The 16,342-nt window shown below is 38.2% G+C and overlaps 1 protein-coding gene across 1 annotated transcript in view; it reads left to right on the top strand.

Moving 5' to 3' along the window:
- The first annotated feature begins 18 nt into the window (after positions 1–18).
- Positions 19–16,342, top strand: part of actn3b (actinin alpha 3b) — a 38,121-nt gene continuing 21,797 nt past the window's right edge. Inside the window, exon 1 of the mRNA XM_039659154.2 lies at positions 19–781. Coding sequence (XP_039515088.1) covers positions 647–781 — 135 coding nt within the window. The 5' untranslated portion in view covers positions 19–646. The remainder of the gene's footprint in view (positions 782–16,342) is intronic.

The following is a 16,342-nucleotide window of genomic DNA, read 5'->3' as shown; positions in this document are numbered from 1 at the left end:
GGTTTTCCAACGTATTACAGACTTGTTTGATCTGAATGAGATGGAAGCACAAATATGTGTAGTACTTAATGTATAGCAAAGGTACAGACATTAGTTTTTATTACAGCAGAAACATCTGAACAGCCCTGGGAACTGTCTGAACATTTTTTTCAATGCATAATAGTTAGCTGGATGCATTTAAACTGGCCCCAGAACTGTTATTTGAATAACCATAAAGACTAAAGCCAAGGACAACAGGTGTTCTTAGCAAAGTGGAGGGCACCAGTGTGAGGGCGTGTGTGAGGTCTTTCCCTGCCCTTCACTTAAAAAGCCTCCAGTAATTGGTCCCAGTTCACAGTATGTCCCGCCTCTCACACCTTTTAGGTAGCATAACCCGACACCCACTCGACTAGTCCTCTTATTTATTGGGGTGCAGTCACGTGTGCTACTTTTGACCAGGATAGGAGCACTGGGCAGCAGAAGTTCTGCTCGCACCTCCACAAAGGCACCTCAGACGAGTGGAGTCTGGCCTCTTCCTCCACGGTCATACAAGTACACACTGAACGGGGGTTTCTCCTCTAACGCACGGACAGGATTGTTAGTTTACAACCTAAAGCTCAAGGGACATAACTTCTACTATAAGGGGTTAGAGGGATAAGAGTAAAAGATGGCGACTACTATTGAGACACAGGTGCAGTATAACAACACCTACATGATGACTACGGAAGAGTACATGACTCAGGAGGACAGCTGGGACAGGGACCTTCTGCTGGACCCAGCCTGGGAGAAACAGCAGAGGAAGGTAGGCCTATGTTCATGGGGATGTCCTGAAAATCACTAAAACATGATCAAGTCACAATGAGGGGGATGTGTTTTTTTGTATTTACCATTTGTATAACTTAACCATGGTAACCGTAGATTCCACCAAAATATGGGTTATCTTTTATATAATGAAAATTAATAAATCACAAAATTCTACATTGTATTTGTATCATTGTATAACTAGCAATAAGTGTAGTAATTTTGGTGTAAATTAAAGCCATCATATCTTTATTAGGCTCTAGGCCTACCTTATTATATTTCTAATTGTGGTAACCAACTTTTGCTAAAATGCTGTCAGAACAGTAATTGTTAATGTGATAATGAAGATGCTGAAAAGTTTACTAAATTGCCTTGACATCCTGTTTGTTTTTATTAATGTATTTTGCCATTGTAAGAATAGCTGTAGTGACTGGTTGGTAGCCTACTAAACTTATTGTACAACACTACGATTACATACGATTTAAGAACATTTAACGTCGATTCGATCTGACAAGCGAGTTTACATGATACAGCTGTTGGTTTCATTTGCGGTTTTTCTCCGTGTTGGCCACATCCCCGCCCTCCTCATTCAGTTTGGAGCTAATTTTATTCGGTTTTCATGTAGTATATGATATAAACCCGTGTTCATAATCGTAATAACGAACATGGACGAACATCATTCGTTTACTTTTTTTAAATGGTGTAAAATCACCTCACAGAAAAGCGCGCGAAACTTTAACGCATTCTGTGGAAACATATTTTTTAACATACCTGTACCTTCAACCGATTAATCGTCGCTCTTTAGTATGACCCCGTCCTGTATGATGGTAGAGAAGTTAACTTAGGGAGATTATGTTTTTTGAAGATCCTCTTACTGACAGAAACGACAGGTGACGTTTAATAACCGTCAGGGGAGCTCGTGCCACTAGGCTTGTTTGAGATGCGCCTCGCCTCGCCTGCAATGTAGTCGAGAGTAGGCGGCTGCAGTGAGGGGAGGAGTGAAAAAAGCGCAATCAAGCCGGACAGATCTAGGGTTCTCGCAGTGAATCAGACACCTGTGAGATCAAAGGCGGATATCGCGGGATTAACGGGATTCACGCTCGTGCACGTGTTGCTAATAAACTGGATGTGAGTTCTGTTGCTTTTATATAAAAATAAATAAAATGTAAATAAAACCCAAACTACTTGTTATTTAATTACATTCCAAATAGCCTATGGTTTATCAATCTTTTTTTTTCTTTAATACAGACGTGTTTTTATATAGCCTATTGTTTTAACAAAAATGAAATATAACCCACATGGCACTGTCAGATAGTTTATTCACCCATAGCCTATGTATACACATAAAACATGATATCAGTTTTAAAATCAAACATTTTAAAAGAGAACAATTCATCTGGTGTTCTTTTATTTTTATTTATTTTACTTTTTTATTAGAATGCAAGTTACAAACATAGCCTAACCTACAAGCACCACAATTCGTGAAACAAATAGGCCTATTATACAGCGACAAATACATAAACATCAGAATAAAATTAATAATAAAATAAATAAATCAATCAAAATAAGCTTAGCTTAAATAGACAGACTTACAAACTTCATCATCTATAAAATGAGAGCTATTTTTCACTTGAACATTTTAGAGTAGGCCTAGTATATTTGAGTTACTGACTATAGCTTTCTTATTTTTAACCCGTTTAAGAGATTCACAATATAGATCAGTTTCAATTTGAAAACAATAAATAAATAAAACATGGCCTTGATTTGGAGAATTTAGCTTAATGAATATGGAATTTACCTTCATCACTGTTGTTTAAACCAATGAGCATTAAGCTGTGTCGTCAGCAAGTCGTTTCCCATCATGCTTTTGATCAGCGCAGTCGGTGGAGAGCAACTGCGCGCGACTGCAGAATCCGACCCTTCCGCCTTGCGCTCGCGAGAGTTTTTTGACATACGTCGGCATGACATCAGAGCCAGGCGGACCGTTCTCGGACACATTTCTAACCGGCATGCATCTCGCGCTGATCACCGGTGATCGATTCTGCGCAGAATTTGCTCATCTCAAACAAGCCTACTGTCTGAGGTGACGTAAGCCAAGAACCACTGATTGATCTCTGCAAAGCACAGATTTGTGGTGTCAAGCACGGATACGTTTGTTAAGACCGAAATAGACACTTTTAATTCTAAAGTTGCCTTATTTTCAGATGTTTTACTTATTATTATAGAGGGAGATTATTATTATTATTATTATTATTATTATTATTATTATTTTTTAAATATATGGTCACTACTGATGTGTATTTTTTTAGTAAGGCCATGGCCATTATTCTTAACTGTCTTAACTATTTTATTGAAGAAATGTTTTTGCAAGAAAAAATACTCTCAATAAAGATATCTCACAAACACTTGTGGGATGTTGGGTAGACCTGACAAAGCTGAAAGACTTCAACAGATGGTGTGCGAGCAAGAGAAGTGCAAGGAGGGTTCATTTCAGTCTGTGAATAAACATGCCCTAAAAATACTCCTGAACCTTGCCGCCCCATCTCCCGTATTCCTCCTCCGCTCCCTCCATTCTTAAGGCCGTCTTTTCTAAGCTCCCTTGCCTGTGCAGTTGCTCCCTCTGTATTCAACAGCTCTCAAAAACGGCACCATGTCAGTTGTCACTATTTTAATAGCCCACATTTTCAAGGTGCCCGCGGTGGTGTAGCATAGCGATCACCTCAGACCTGAAGTAGGCTAATCAATGATGACGAGCTACATGTGTCAATACTTGTTTTCTGTCCCTTGACTAAAAAAGGTATTTTAAAGGGGTAGTTCAACAAGAAATGTAATTCTGTCATTGACTCACCCTCATGTCGTTCCAATCAAAACTTTCCTGTCTTTGGTACACAAATGAAGACCTTTTAGCTGAACCTGAGAGCTCTGTCTATCCATTGACAGTTACAAAACTGAAACTTTAACACCTCAAAAAGCCTTAAAAATTTTGTTCATCACAATAAACGATAAAGTCTCTCCAGAAAGTTTAGAATAAACCATTTAATTCATATGGATTAGTTTTACGATCTCTTTATGAACTTTTTGAAGCATCAGTAGTGGTAGTTGTGTAGCTGTCAATGGTGTGACTGAAATCTCTCTGTTTTTTTTTTTTTAATTTCATCAAAAAAGATAAATTTGTGTCCGAAGATGAACGAAAGTCGGCTTGGAATGACATTGTCCATGATGTCACAATTTTCATTTTTGGGTGAACTACCCCTTTAAGAGTCACTTTTTGCATTCAGTCAAGATATTTCTCTTGGAGAAAATAACATGCCCACTAGCGCCCCCTGGATTATGTGAATGTTTTTAGTCTTTATAGAAATAGCCAATATTTAAATGTTTTAAAAAAGATTACAGTAAGGTTATAAAAAAGATATAAGCTTTAAACTTGATGATATGTGAAAAAAAGCTTCAGAGCCTATTTGATGGGTTTCAGTCTTGAGTCCACGAGGGTCTTTAAAACATCCTCAGGCATACGGATCAGCATAAGGAGCTGATATCACAGCGTAAATATAGAAAGTGCATCATTTTGCAATGAAACGAATATGGGGGTCGCGTGGGGGTGGGGGTTCTGCACCTGTTCTAGCGCACATATCAGAAGCCCCAGTAATACAGCGATTGTCAACATGCTGTTTCATCTGATATCTGTCAAAAGGCAGCAGAAAATAGACAAATTGTTTCAAGCGTCGTTCTGCTGATGACTAGTAAATTCTGTATTTAAATGCGCTTACAATCTTTAAATAGCTGACATCACACCGCCCGGTATCCTAACGGCCGCTCTAACTAGCATCCATCGGTGAAAGAATCCGAGAGAAGGGTCTTAGTGCTGCCATCTAGAGGGAAATACAGTTATATAAAAGTCGAATGTTTTTTTTTACAACATTTAAATGAAATCTAAGTTTTAAGACGTTCTAAAACTATCTAAGTAGTTTGTTGTTGCTAGCTATAGCTAGCTATTGCTAATGTGGCTAACCTATCAACTTCACTGTTGTTTAGCCACATTAGCATGTCCTTGCTACAACTGGGATTTTATTTTATTAAGGTTTTAAATATTGTCTTTTAGCTATATTATCTGATGTTTTTGCAACTCATAGAACTGGGTGTGTTTCTGTTTTTTTATCCTTAGAACATGAAAATGTGGTATATTTGCTATGTTTTGTCGGTAAATGCTAAGCAATATTTGAGTGTTGTGGTGATTATTTGTTTTTTCATTTCTTTTAAGTCTCTTGAAAACTGTTAGTGGGTTAAATTTGCAATGACTCTCGTATTTTCAGAGCATTTCTGGTTTAATCTCTTTAGCAAAAACTACATTTTTAAAACTAGGTTTTTAAAACTACATTCCAATTTGAGTAGCCCTCAAAAAAATCTCTGCAAAAGAAAAATGATATAAACGTTGTCAGTGACTGTTTATTGTTATATAAATAAATCTATTTACACATTCTTCCTTGTGTTCATTTAGTGGAAAATACAACTTAGGCCTACTATATATATACTAGGCTATATACAATGACCTTCAAATGATCTTTGATGCATCAAGATGTAAACAATACCTACAACATCCCCATTGCCCAAGTGAATTATAAATAGGCTATCCTTCACAAAAGTCTAGTCAAGAACACTGGTCAGAACACACTGTTGTATTCATGTGGGAGAACTGGAGAAGTCACTGCTGATCAAATTTAAGTTGACGTGAGTTATTGGTGGTGTGAAGGCGCTTCTTTCTGCCAGTCATTTTTGAGGGCCGCTTCTACTTCTGTAGCTGAGTAGAGTTACAATGTTTCCGTTGCTTCTGATCTCATCGTCAAGGATTAGATATCATAAGGACATGGCAGTCGTTCTCCATGCTCAAATTCATTGGCACATTTTGAGTTTCGTATCAGATTTAGACTATGGTCACATTTGCATAAAAAAAATCATATATCACCACGGCTTAGGCTACTATACTAATATTATTATTTATAACATGATATTTAACTTTTACCTAATATATTATACATAAATTGCTGCCTTAAACATCCAAATTGATTGTACTTAAAAATTTAAGTAATTTCAACTGATTTATGTAACTTATTTAAAAAGTTGAAAATTGCTTAACTTATTTTGATGAGTTACATCAATGTTAAAACATATGTCGTCATAGCTTATTGTTTATATATTTTTTTTACAGTGTATCTTTTTGACTTTTTATTTTTTTTAAGCCATTTCTGAGAAAAGGTGCCTTCTATTTTTAGAGGATGACTGACCTACATATTTAAGAAGGTCTTATATTCTCAGTATTGTGAGGTTTTGTGCAGTGTTTTATAGAGCTGTGTTATGTAACAACCTCTCATACATCTGGATTTATTTACAATGACGAGGCAAACATAATGCATGCAATCATTGTTATTTCTGATATGGTTAATCAGTTTTCATTTACCAAACACAGTTATGTTTTTATTCATCTTTATTATTAAATTATTAAATATATTTTAAATATGGCTGGGAAATAACAATCACACAAATAATTGTTTAACCCATGCTCTTAATTTGGTAACATGGTGTATTTAACAAGTTCACCATTTGTCAAAATGTAAATGATTCTGACTCTGACTTGATTTTTCAGTAAGTTTCAGGTCCTATTGTGTATTAGAGTCATTTATTATTTGTGTATTATTCTTCCTGAGAGAAAGTGTTTGGGAGAGCGAGGGAGAGATTGTGTGGTCAGATCAGATGGCAGTTCTATTCCAGAAGCGGTGGCCATGTAGGGCAGCAACTATAAACTACCAGAGGAGCACACAGGCCTCACGACGGCTTTGTGTGTGTGTGTGCAAGTGTTTGTAAATGTGTGTTTAGGTTTGTGTATATGCAGTTATGTATAAACATTTGCTTCACTTACATAAATGGCACTTTATGTTTTTTAGACACTTTCATGCGGATCATAGTGGTGTTTAAAGTAGCGTTGGAGAACAATGAAGAGTCATCTTATACCATTACGTGATATGGTCCCTCTACAGTGCTTTTTGTATGTGTGATGTGATGGGTGATATTTTAAGAATAAGCGGTAATGTGGTTTCTGGTGTCTACTAGGAGCTGTGTGTGTGTGTGTGTGTGTGTGTGTGTGTGTGTGTGTCCATCTGCTCAACTCATTACTGAGAGTCAGTTTTAGTGTGATGCTCCTTCAGTTGCCTGTATAGGAGATATATTATTTTGATAGATAACAATATAAGTGCAGAATATATCAAGGTACAGTACGTAGATATGTAGATAAATAGATAGATAGATAGACAGACAGACAGACAGACAGATAGATAGATAGATAGATAGATAGATAGATAGATAGACAGACAGACAGACAGACAGACAGACAGATAGATATGTAGATAAATAGACAGACAGATAAATAGACAGACAGACAGATAGACAGATAGATAGATAGATAGATAGATAGATAGATAGATAGATAGATAGATAGATAGATAGATAGACAGACAGATAGATAGATAGATAGATAGATAGATAGACAGACAGACAGACAGATAGATATGTAGATAAATAGATAGATAGACAGACAGACAGACAGACAGACAGACAGACAGATAGATATGTAGATAAATAGACAGACAGATAAATAGACAGACAGACAGATAGACAGATAGATAGATAGATAGATAGATAGATAGATAGATAGATAGATAGATAGATAGATAGATAGATAGATAGATAGATAGATAGATAGATAGATAGATAGATAGATAGACAGACAGATAGATAGATAGATAGATAGACAGACAGACAGACAGATAGATATGTAGATAAATAGATAGATAGACAGACAGACAGACAGACAGACAGACAGACAGACAGACAGACAGACAGACAGATAGATAGATAGATAGATAGATAGATAGATAGATAGATAGATAGATAGATAGATAGATAGATAGATAGATAGATAGATAGATAGATAGATAGATGCTCAGTGATGTTTGTTTCTGAGCTTCACCTGTGGATGAGATTCTCTGATGTAATCTCACTCTAACAAACAGCGAAACGCAGTCGGATGCTGGAGATCAGATCAGGTCGCCATAGTAACTTGCGGTATGTGCGAAAGATTCAGTCATGAATTTAGGACTTAATTTAAGGAAACTCTTTTACACACACACACACACACACACACACAGTCTTTTCTCACTTCGCATCCACAGCAGTCATCAGTCACACTTCTGTGAACCAATTAATGAGTTCTGCCACAGTCCATACATGTGGAAACGTGAGATGTTGTGAGTGTGTGTATGTGTTGGGTGGCTGAGGGTTGCTGCCATGTCATTCCTTTCAGATGATTTCACATTTTCCATTCCTATTAACATAATTCAGCCCAAGCCCACACTGATAAGACATCAGGGACACTCAGTTTTTTGACTTTGGTTTCTTTGTAAACTACATAAACATGTAGTGATCCTGAATACATGTGTGGAAACAGACATATTTAACTTTAATCTGGCTGTTGAAACATTAGTGGAGCATCATTTAAAGCGGATGACAAAACTGCAGTGTGTGCTTAGTTATCCTTTTATCTTTTTAGTTATCATTCTTGTGAATGGGGCTAATTTTTGCTCAGTGTCGTACACATGACACCGCTCAAGTTAAAAGAAGTTCAACTTTTAAAAAAACGCATCTTTAGACCTCGTTTTCCACCAAATTCCACTATCTTGCTCATCACATTTAAAGATGCAAAAACGCGTTCTATATGAACGGCTGTTCCTTCAAGCTTAACTAAATATGGCAAATAAAACGTATATTTTATTAAATCCTAATGTGTCAATACAAATAAAAGGGAACATAAAAATACCTGGTGTGATTAAAAAGTCATCCAATAGCCAATTTGTTTGCTCCAATATAGGCTAGGCCTGTGCATTGCACAGTTAGCTTAGCAATGCTAATGGAAAACTCAAAGTTTGAAATCTGTGCAAAATATCGAGAAAAAGCAGCTGAATTCTGTAGAATGGGATTTAAGGTGAAGTCTGCTAAGCGGATGATTGTGTTTAAAGTGTAAGAAACAGAGTTTACATTTTTATGTTAGCATATTAGTTTTGTTTTTGTTTGTTTTTGCATATCAGCATTAGTTAAAACCTTTAGTCATTTGACGAACTTTTGATGGTCTTTTATTGAATCTCTCAGGTAATGATGCAAAATAAAAGGCATAAATCGGTGTGTGTGTGTGTGTGTGTGTGTGTGTGTGTGTGTGTGTGTGTGTGTGTGTGTGTGAAAGGTTAGCAGGTCAGGTGAGTGAGGGAACCGTTGCTCCGTCTCCTTCATGCGGCGTGATCCGCGATCTCGTCATTGTTTTCCCTCCTCGAACAATCACCTCCTCCGCCGAGAGAGAATGGCCGGCAGCCGTTAGCTATTAATACAGCGCGTGATTCTTTATTTACCCACAATTACCAGGAGCTTTTCCAGGTCGGTGTTCATGCTTTAGTAAGGTGATAATTCCTTCACACTTGAGGCATTAGTTCAGCATACCTGTGTATGTTTGTGTGTGTGTGTGTGTGTGTGTACCCCTCTCTCTTTCTCCCTCTCTCTATTAGTTAAAACCTTGTCTTTTATTTATTTAAAAATGTTCATAGAATGATGAAAGTGATGCTTGCAAAATAAAAGGCAGTGTGTGTGTGACTTGACATATCCACGACTACATTCATAGAGACTTTGTGAATGTTGTTCTGTATTCACACTGACCACAATTTGGCACATGAGCGCATTATAAAGCAGTTTGATGAACAGGTGAACAACTGAGCTTGTCGTATCAAAGTAATGAGTTAAGGGGCAGATTACTGAAATACTTGATTTTGATTGGTCCAGATTCAAATCAAACTTTAGCCAGTTTTTAAGAAAAACACTGTTTAGCTTTTTCCTAACTTTTTTTTTTTTGATAATTACTGTTAGACTTTTCATTAACCTTTACATTCTGATCATGATTTATGATTGTTTATAAAACGGTTAGTTCCAATCCTTGATTCTGATTGGTCAATAGCTGAGCTTTATTCATGATGAAACACGTCTATGACCGCTTCACCCAACGGTTCAATGTAAAAAAAATATTGCTGGTTAAATGTAAAAAAGTTAATTGAAATGTAAAAAATTAGTTAATACAATGAAGGATTTTGATTAAATCATCAGAAGCTCAAAATATTTTGTTATCTGAACTACATAAATTATCTAAGTTGATTTGACAAAAGAAAAAATGTGAATACAAATCATGAAAATATTTGTTTTTTTTTTACAGTGCTGCGCAAATATTTGAGCTTTCATGCATGTTACACATTGGGTTGTTGCTGTTCACAGTCTTCAGCAGAAGGAAGGCTTTTAGTGATTTTACTTTATGAAAGTTGCACTAATACATATTTTTTTACTTTAATATTTTTATTGTGTGGTAACTGTTTTATAAAAGCATTAAGGTACTCAAGGCAAGTGCTGTATCGTGAATAAGTAGCGGCTGAAGGGGTTACTCCGCTTCTCGTCAACGTCCTTCAGCCGCTACTTCTCCACAGCCTCTCGTACCTTATTTCTTACATATATCGTATGCGTTCAAATTTGATAACTATCAAAAATGTACTCATTTTAAAATCTAGACATTGACTGCCATTCACTCTCAGTGTGAGTTTGAGATTTGACGTGTTGATGCGATAGTTTTTCTTTAAACACAACCCAACTAAAATAGCAGTCCAGCTCTGAGATGAGAGGTCAGCCATAATTCGGTTTTAAAGGTCACCTATTAAAGGGCTTCCCCAGCCGTCCCATAGGGTTTGAAGAAGGCAGACATATCCCCTCATGCTGAAAGCGCATTACCTCACGTTTAAAGATCCACCCCCACAGGGCCCACTCAAACACACACTCATGTCGCTGACAGGTGGACGCTGGGAAATGAATGTACTTAACGGAGTGGAAGTGGCAGCTGTGCTCATCCCAGCGCTGGTATTTAAAGGCTCAGGGTTGCATTATTGGCTAATTATTAGCGCTTTCGTTTCATTTTTAAGCAACTGTTTTTGGTCAATATGGCCGTTTGTGCACATACAGTCAAACCAAAGATTATTCAGACACCAGATGTCATTTTTGATATTTATTTACTAGTGTGTGCAGTAGCCTACACTATAGTTCATTTATAAGTGAGAATAGCAAACTAAAGTAAAGTGTGACGTATTATACCCAAAAATTCTTTATTTAGTGACTAGCAGTAAAAAATAACACAAATTTGGGACCAAAAATGCTTCAGACACTTTGAGCTGACCTTGTTTTGCTGAAGTGTTTTTTCTTTAATTGCGAATGCGGCATTTTTACACACTGACTGAACAACATTAAGCATTGCTTGTCTAAACTGGTATTATCTAGTTGTGTAGTTCAATTTAACATCTGACAGATTCAACAATTCATCTGTGAGAGTCTAAAGGACGGACGAAACCAGTGAAATACAGTATCAACTGATCTGATAACTCAACTGTAGTGAATAAACTTTGATAATGTGAGACATTTTGAAGTTTTGCTTTGACTGTATATTTCGTATCAGATCCCTTTGGAGTTGAATCTCCTGTTGTGTCTCTTTGCTCCTCAGGAATCTGTCTCGGGTGTCCTGTCACATCCACATTTAGACATCGCCCCCCTCCTCCATCAGCGCTTCCTTCCACCCTTCCCACTTTGCCTCTGTCCGACCTTTCCGTCTCACACACGTCTCTAAATCCCTGTTTACTCCTGCTATTAAGATGCGTTTTGGTCGATCGGATCACAAGTAGACGAGAGACACATTCCCATTTAATCCTGGTGTTTTAATCCGTCTCTTCTGTCCACTTTCATCCACTTCTGTCCTGATTTCCTCCAGCGGAGGGTCTGTAGGGTGACCAGGTGAGATTGGCTGAAATTCGGTGGGGTTGGTTCAATATGTCAGGTTTTGGTTCCTGAACCAAACATATATTTCTATTCAAACAGCGCAGTCTCATCCCAACCCAGACAGCAAACTGACATTGAATCAACGTGGAAACGACGTCTCTCATGAGATTGAAACAACGTTGATTTTGCTCATCGAATTAACGTTGAACCAACGTCAGACGCGGCATTCTTCAAAGCTAAATGAAAATCGAAAATTGGTTTGCTTTCATAACGTTGAAACAACGCGTTGATTTCAAGTTGGTTTTCCGTTAGTTTTGAAAGAATGACGCGTCTGACGTTGGTTCAACGTTAATTCGATGAGCAAAACAATGTCGGATCAACGTTGTTTCGATGTCATGTTTCCACGTTGATTCAATGTCAGTTTGCTATCTGGGAAGACGTCATATAACTGACGTCTTTTGACCATACGTCAACATCCGCCTTTTTAGGGTACCCTTAAACGTCGGTTAGATGACGTTATCGGATCCTAACCTTACCCCGTCACCTAACTGACGTTAAAGGTAAAGCGTCAGTTGTATGACGGCCCAGGATTGTCATCTAACCGACGTTTAAAGGCCAATTTATACTTCTGCGTAGGGTGCGCGCAGTAGGTACGGCGTAGCATACGCACAGACGCGTCCCATACCGCGTACCCTTCCGCGTTGCCTGACGGGCACCTCTTCAAAAATGTAACTACACGTCGCGACGACGCGGACCGCAAGATCGGTGATTGGTCGGCTTGGTAGCATTGCATTTCCTCCTACGCATTTCCGCACGTACCTCACGCATTTCCACACGTACCATCTCCTCCGACGTCTTCTCTCATTTCTGCCTTTCAGTTTTAGTAATTTCACTAAAATGAACTGTTTTTCCACCCCAATAAGCTCCAACTAACATGATCCACTCTCTTTCAATCGCTATTGCTTGTAGTAACCTAGCCGCGAGGAATCTAAACACAGTGGAACATTAAAACCCTCCGCCGCCTCCTAGCGTTTCGGAGCAGTACTGCAGAGCAACCAAGACCTGAACGCAGAAGTATAAATGCTCACAACGGCATCGCCTACGTGCGAAGCCAACGCCGTACACTACGGCGTACCCTCGACGCAGAAGTATAAATTGGCCTTGACGCGCACCTCCTCAAAAATGTAATTACACGTCGCGACAACGCGGACCGCAAGATCGGTGATTGCTCGGCTTGGTAGCATCGCATTTCCTCCTACACATTTCCGCACGTACCTTCTCACGCATTTCCACACGTACCATCTCCTCCGACGTCTTCTCTCATTTCTGCCTTTCAGTTTTAGTAATTTCACTAAAATTAACAGTTTTTCCACCTCAATAAGCTCCAACTCCAACATGATCCGCTCTCTTTCAGGCTTGTAGTAACCTAGCCGCAACTCGAGGAATCTAAACAGTGGAACACTAAAACCCTCCACCGCCAACTAGCGTTTCGGAGCAGTACTGCAGAGCAACCAAGACCTGAACGCAGAAGTAAAAATGCTCACCTACGCACGTACACTATGGCGAACCCTCGACACAGAAGTATAAATTGGCCTTCAAAAGGCGGATGTTGACGTATGGTCAAAAGACGTCCCAAGACGTCAGTTATGTGACGTCTCGGGATGAGACTGTGTTAATTCAAAGATCAACAGTCTTTCATTAGTCTTTAGTCTGCCACTAAAAATCATGAACTTAAATGTCATTGTGATAAAAATAATGTGTTATTGTTGTAACAGTGCACAGGCTAAATCAGACCTTCTGGCTAGCCTAACGCTAATAAGCCGTATGCCAGAATTATTATTACAACTAAATTTTGTCGGTCATTAAATAGGAAAACTAAATAATTGTGTAGATGATTTGCTTCAAGGGCAACCTGACATCATTAAGGCTCGGCCGAAGTAGGCTATTTATTTTTCACACAGTGACGCGACCAATCAGTCACTCCTTTCACACCGGCAGTTAAAGTCAGCTCCGTAATACGCAATACGCCCCCAACGCACGTCGTACTACACAGTGAAAAGCGTCAGAAGCGAGTAGAACAAAAATGGCGGAGAGATTAGAAAAGTTGACTCTGTCAGTTCTGTATGATCTCTCTGATGAGGGTTATAGAGATATTAAAGGGATAGTTCACTTTGAAATTAATTTTTGATATGTTTTAGTCTTTGTTTCCACAGTATTTTCAATTTTGACATTTTTCAGTCAAACCGTTGTTGTCTATCAGTCATACACTAGAGGCTAAGGGGGTCCACCAAAGAGCAGCACAGAGAAGCCCAAATTAAACATGATTTAATGACTCGTAAATGTAAGTACACATTGATGGCCTAAGACACGAAACGAGCGGTTTGTGTGAGAAAACGAACAGTATTTATATCGTTTTTACCTCATGTAATCACAGCCACGTCCAAGTGATCTGAATCAGTTGTGTAATGTCCAACTGAACCGAACTGAATCAGTTCAATGTTACGCAGGAAGTGATCGCTTGCGTGTGACTTCACTCAATATTTACACGGAGATTTCGGAAGTTTTACCTTTTACTAAACATATTTAGATCGTCTTCCATTGCGGTTTCCCGTATATCTAAATATGTTTAGTGAAAGGTAAAACTTCCCAAATCTCTGTATAAACAAAGAGTGACGTCGGCGCGCAAGCGATCATTTCCGACGCATGCGCAGACCGAAGCGCCCGTGCCGTCAAATCATTTTGTAATGGCTATGATTACAAGAGGTAAAACGATATAAATACTGTTCGTTTTCTCACACAAACCGCTCGTTTCATGTCTTAGGCCATCAATGTGTACATTTGCGAGTCATTAAATCATGTTTAATTTGGACTTCTCTCTGCATGCTTTTTGGTGGACCCCCTTAGCCTCCAGTGTATGACTGATAGACAAGAACGGTTTAACTGAAAAATGTCAAAATTGAAAATACTGTGGAAACAAAGACACCTACATCTTGGATGCCCTTGAGGTAAGATAAAACAGATCAAAAATTAATTTCAAAATGAACTTCCCTATAATAGGAAGGCTGCTGCGCGAGGAAAGTTGCTCCTGCTTGATCCAGGTTCATGTCTTACTTGGCAAAATCACGGTGACCTGAATGGGATATGGGTCACAATTGAAAGAAAGTGTAAATGGACGGTAAAAAAAAAATCAGATATTGGCAAAAAAAAAAAAAAAATCAAAATTGGGCATCAAAACCTGCAGTGTAAACGAGGCCTAACTCTTCTTAATTTGTCTCATCTCTTCACTTTTCTTCTCATTTCTCTTCTCAACGCTCATTATCTAATTTCTTCTATTATCTCTCACTCTCTTCTTTTCGCTATTTTCACTTCTTTTCATGATCTCACATCTTCTCGTCACATATCACGTCTCATACCCTTCGCTCATTTCCCCCTTTGTTCTTGTCCTTTTCTCCTCATGTCTTTCCTCTTCTTGTCTCTCTTTAGTTAATCGTCTCTATAGTTTCTGCAGTCTATATTTGGTGTGTGTGTGTGCGCACGCGTTTGGCGATCCACCCACTCAGCCCTAGAGACCCCTGGCTTACATCTCCACATTCAATTACACCTCCTCCTCCTTCCCTCTTTCAACCTCTCCATCCGTCTTTCTCATCAGGAACTCCTACATGTCCTGTTGTTCATCACTCCTCCTCCTCTTTTATACATTATTCTGCAGCTCAGCACAAACAAACACACTCAGACTCATTTACATCGAGCAGCTTTGCCCCGTAACACCCACACCGCTGGCACACACACGGCTCTCCTTGGCATTTCACACTGATATTTATAAGTTCGCTGAAATATTGCTAACGATTTGATCAAAAACTACAGGAACGATGTAATGTGCAAACTAAAACAACATCACAGTCAGGAGTTTTAACAGATGGTTTTGTTCATATTTTCATTATATTAACTCTTTCTCCGACATGGTTTTAACACCATATTTTTAAAATCGTTTTCACAAAAGTTTCACAATATTTTGTTGCATGAATATCTACATGCAATATATCAAAAGAAAGAACTGACCTTCTGCTTTTAAACAAAACAAAACAAAAAACTCTTTTATTCTAGCTTAATGCAGTCTTTTTTAATCAACACTTGCATACAAGTTTCATTAAAACAAGAAAATATAGTTTTTTGTCAATCTACATCGGGATCAGATTCATAACGATAATCACAACACAGATGGAGTCCATCAACATTTTATTTTGTAACATTCGGGAGTTTTGATTTATATGCTGTTTAATTTTGGTGATCGTGTTATTTTACATTTGCCTATATCATATGCTCTCGCTTGTTTCTGCTTCGTCTTGTTGTTCTTTACCTCAACACACTGAATAATGCTGCGTTTCAAGGCACTCAGTGGGCTAGAGACGAAGTGTTTTTTTAAAGACGAACTTCTTTTAATTTGAGCACCACATTTTTCGAAAGCCGTGACGCGAGACCCAAATGCAATGATCAAAAACATCCGTCTAGCTCATTTTTACATATGGAAAAGCAGTGGTATTCATAAATGCATTGTGTGAACACACACTCTTGAAAAGTTTTTCATCACAGATGTGTTTAAATGTGACGGGTTTTGAACCAGTTACTTCTCATGCTGGGTTTATGTTATGTTAAATAATACTTTATTGTACAT

Source organism: Pimephales promelas, chromosome 1 (genome assembly GCF_988280905.1).
Source record: "Pimephales promelas chromosome 1, fPimPro1.hap1.1, whole genome shotgun sequence".
Classification (NCBI taxonomy): Eukaryota; Metazoa; Chordata; class Actinopteri; order Cypriniformes; family Leuciscidae; genus Pimephales; species Pimephales promelas.
This window is presented reverse-complemented; position numbering and strand designations above follow the sequence as displayed.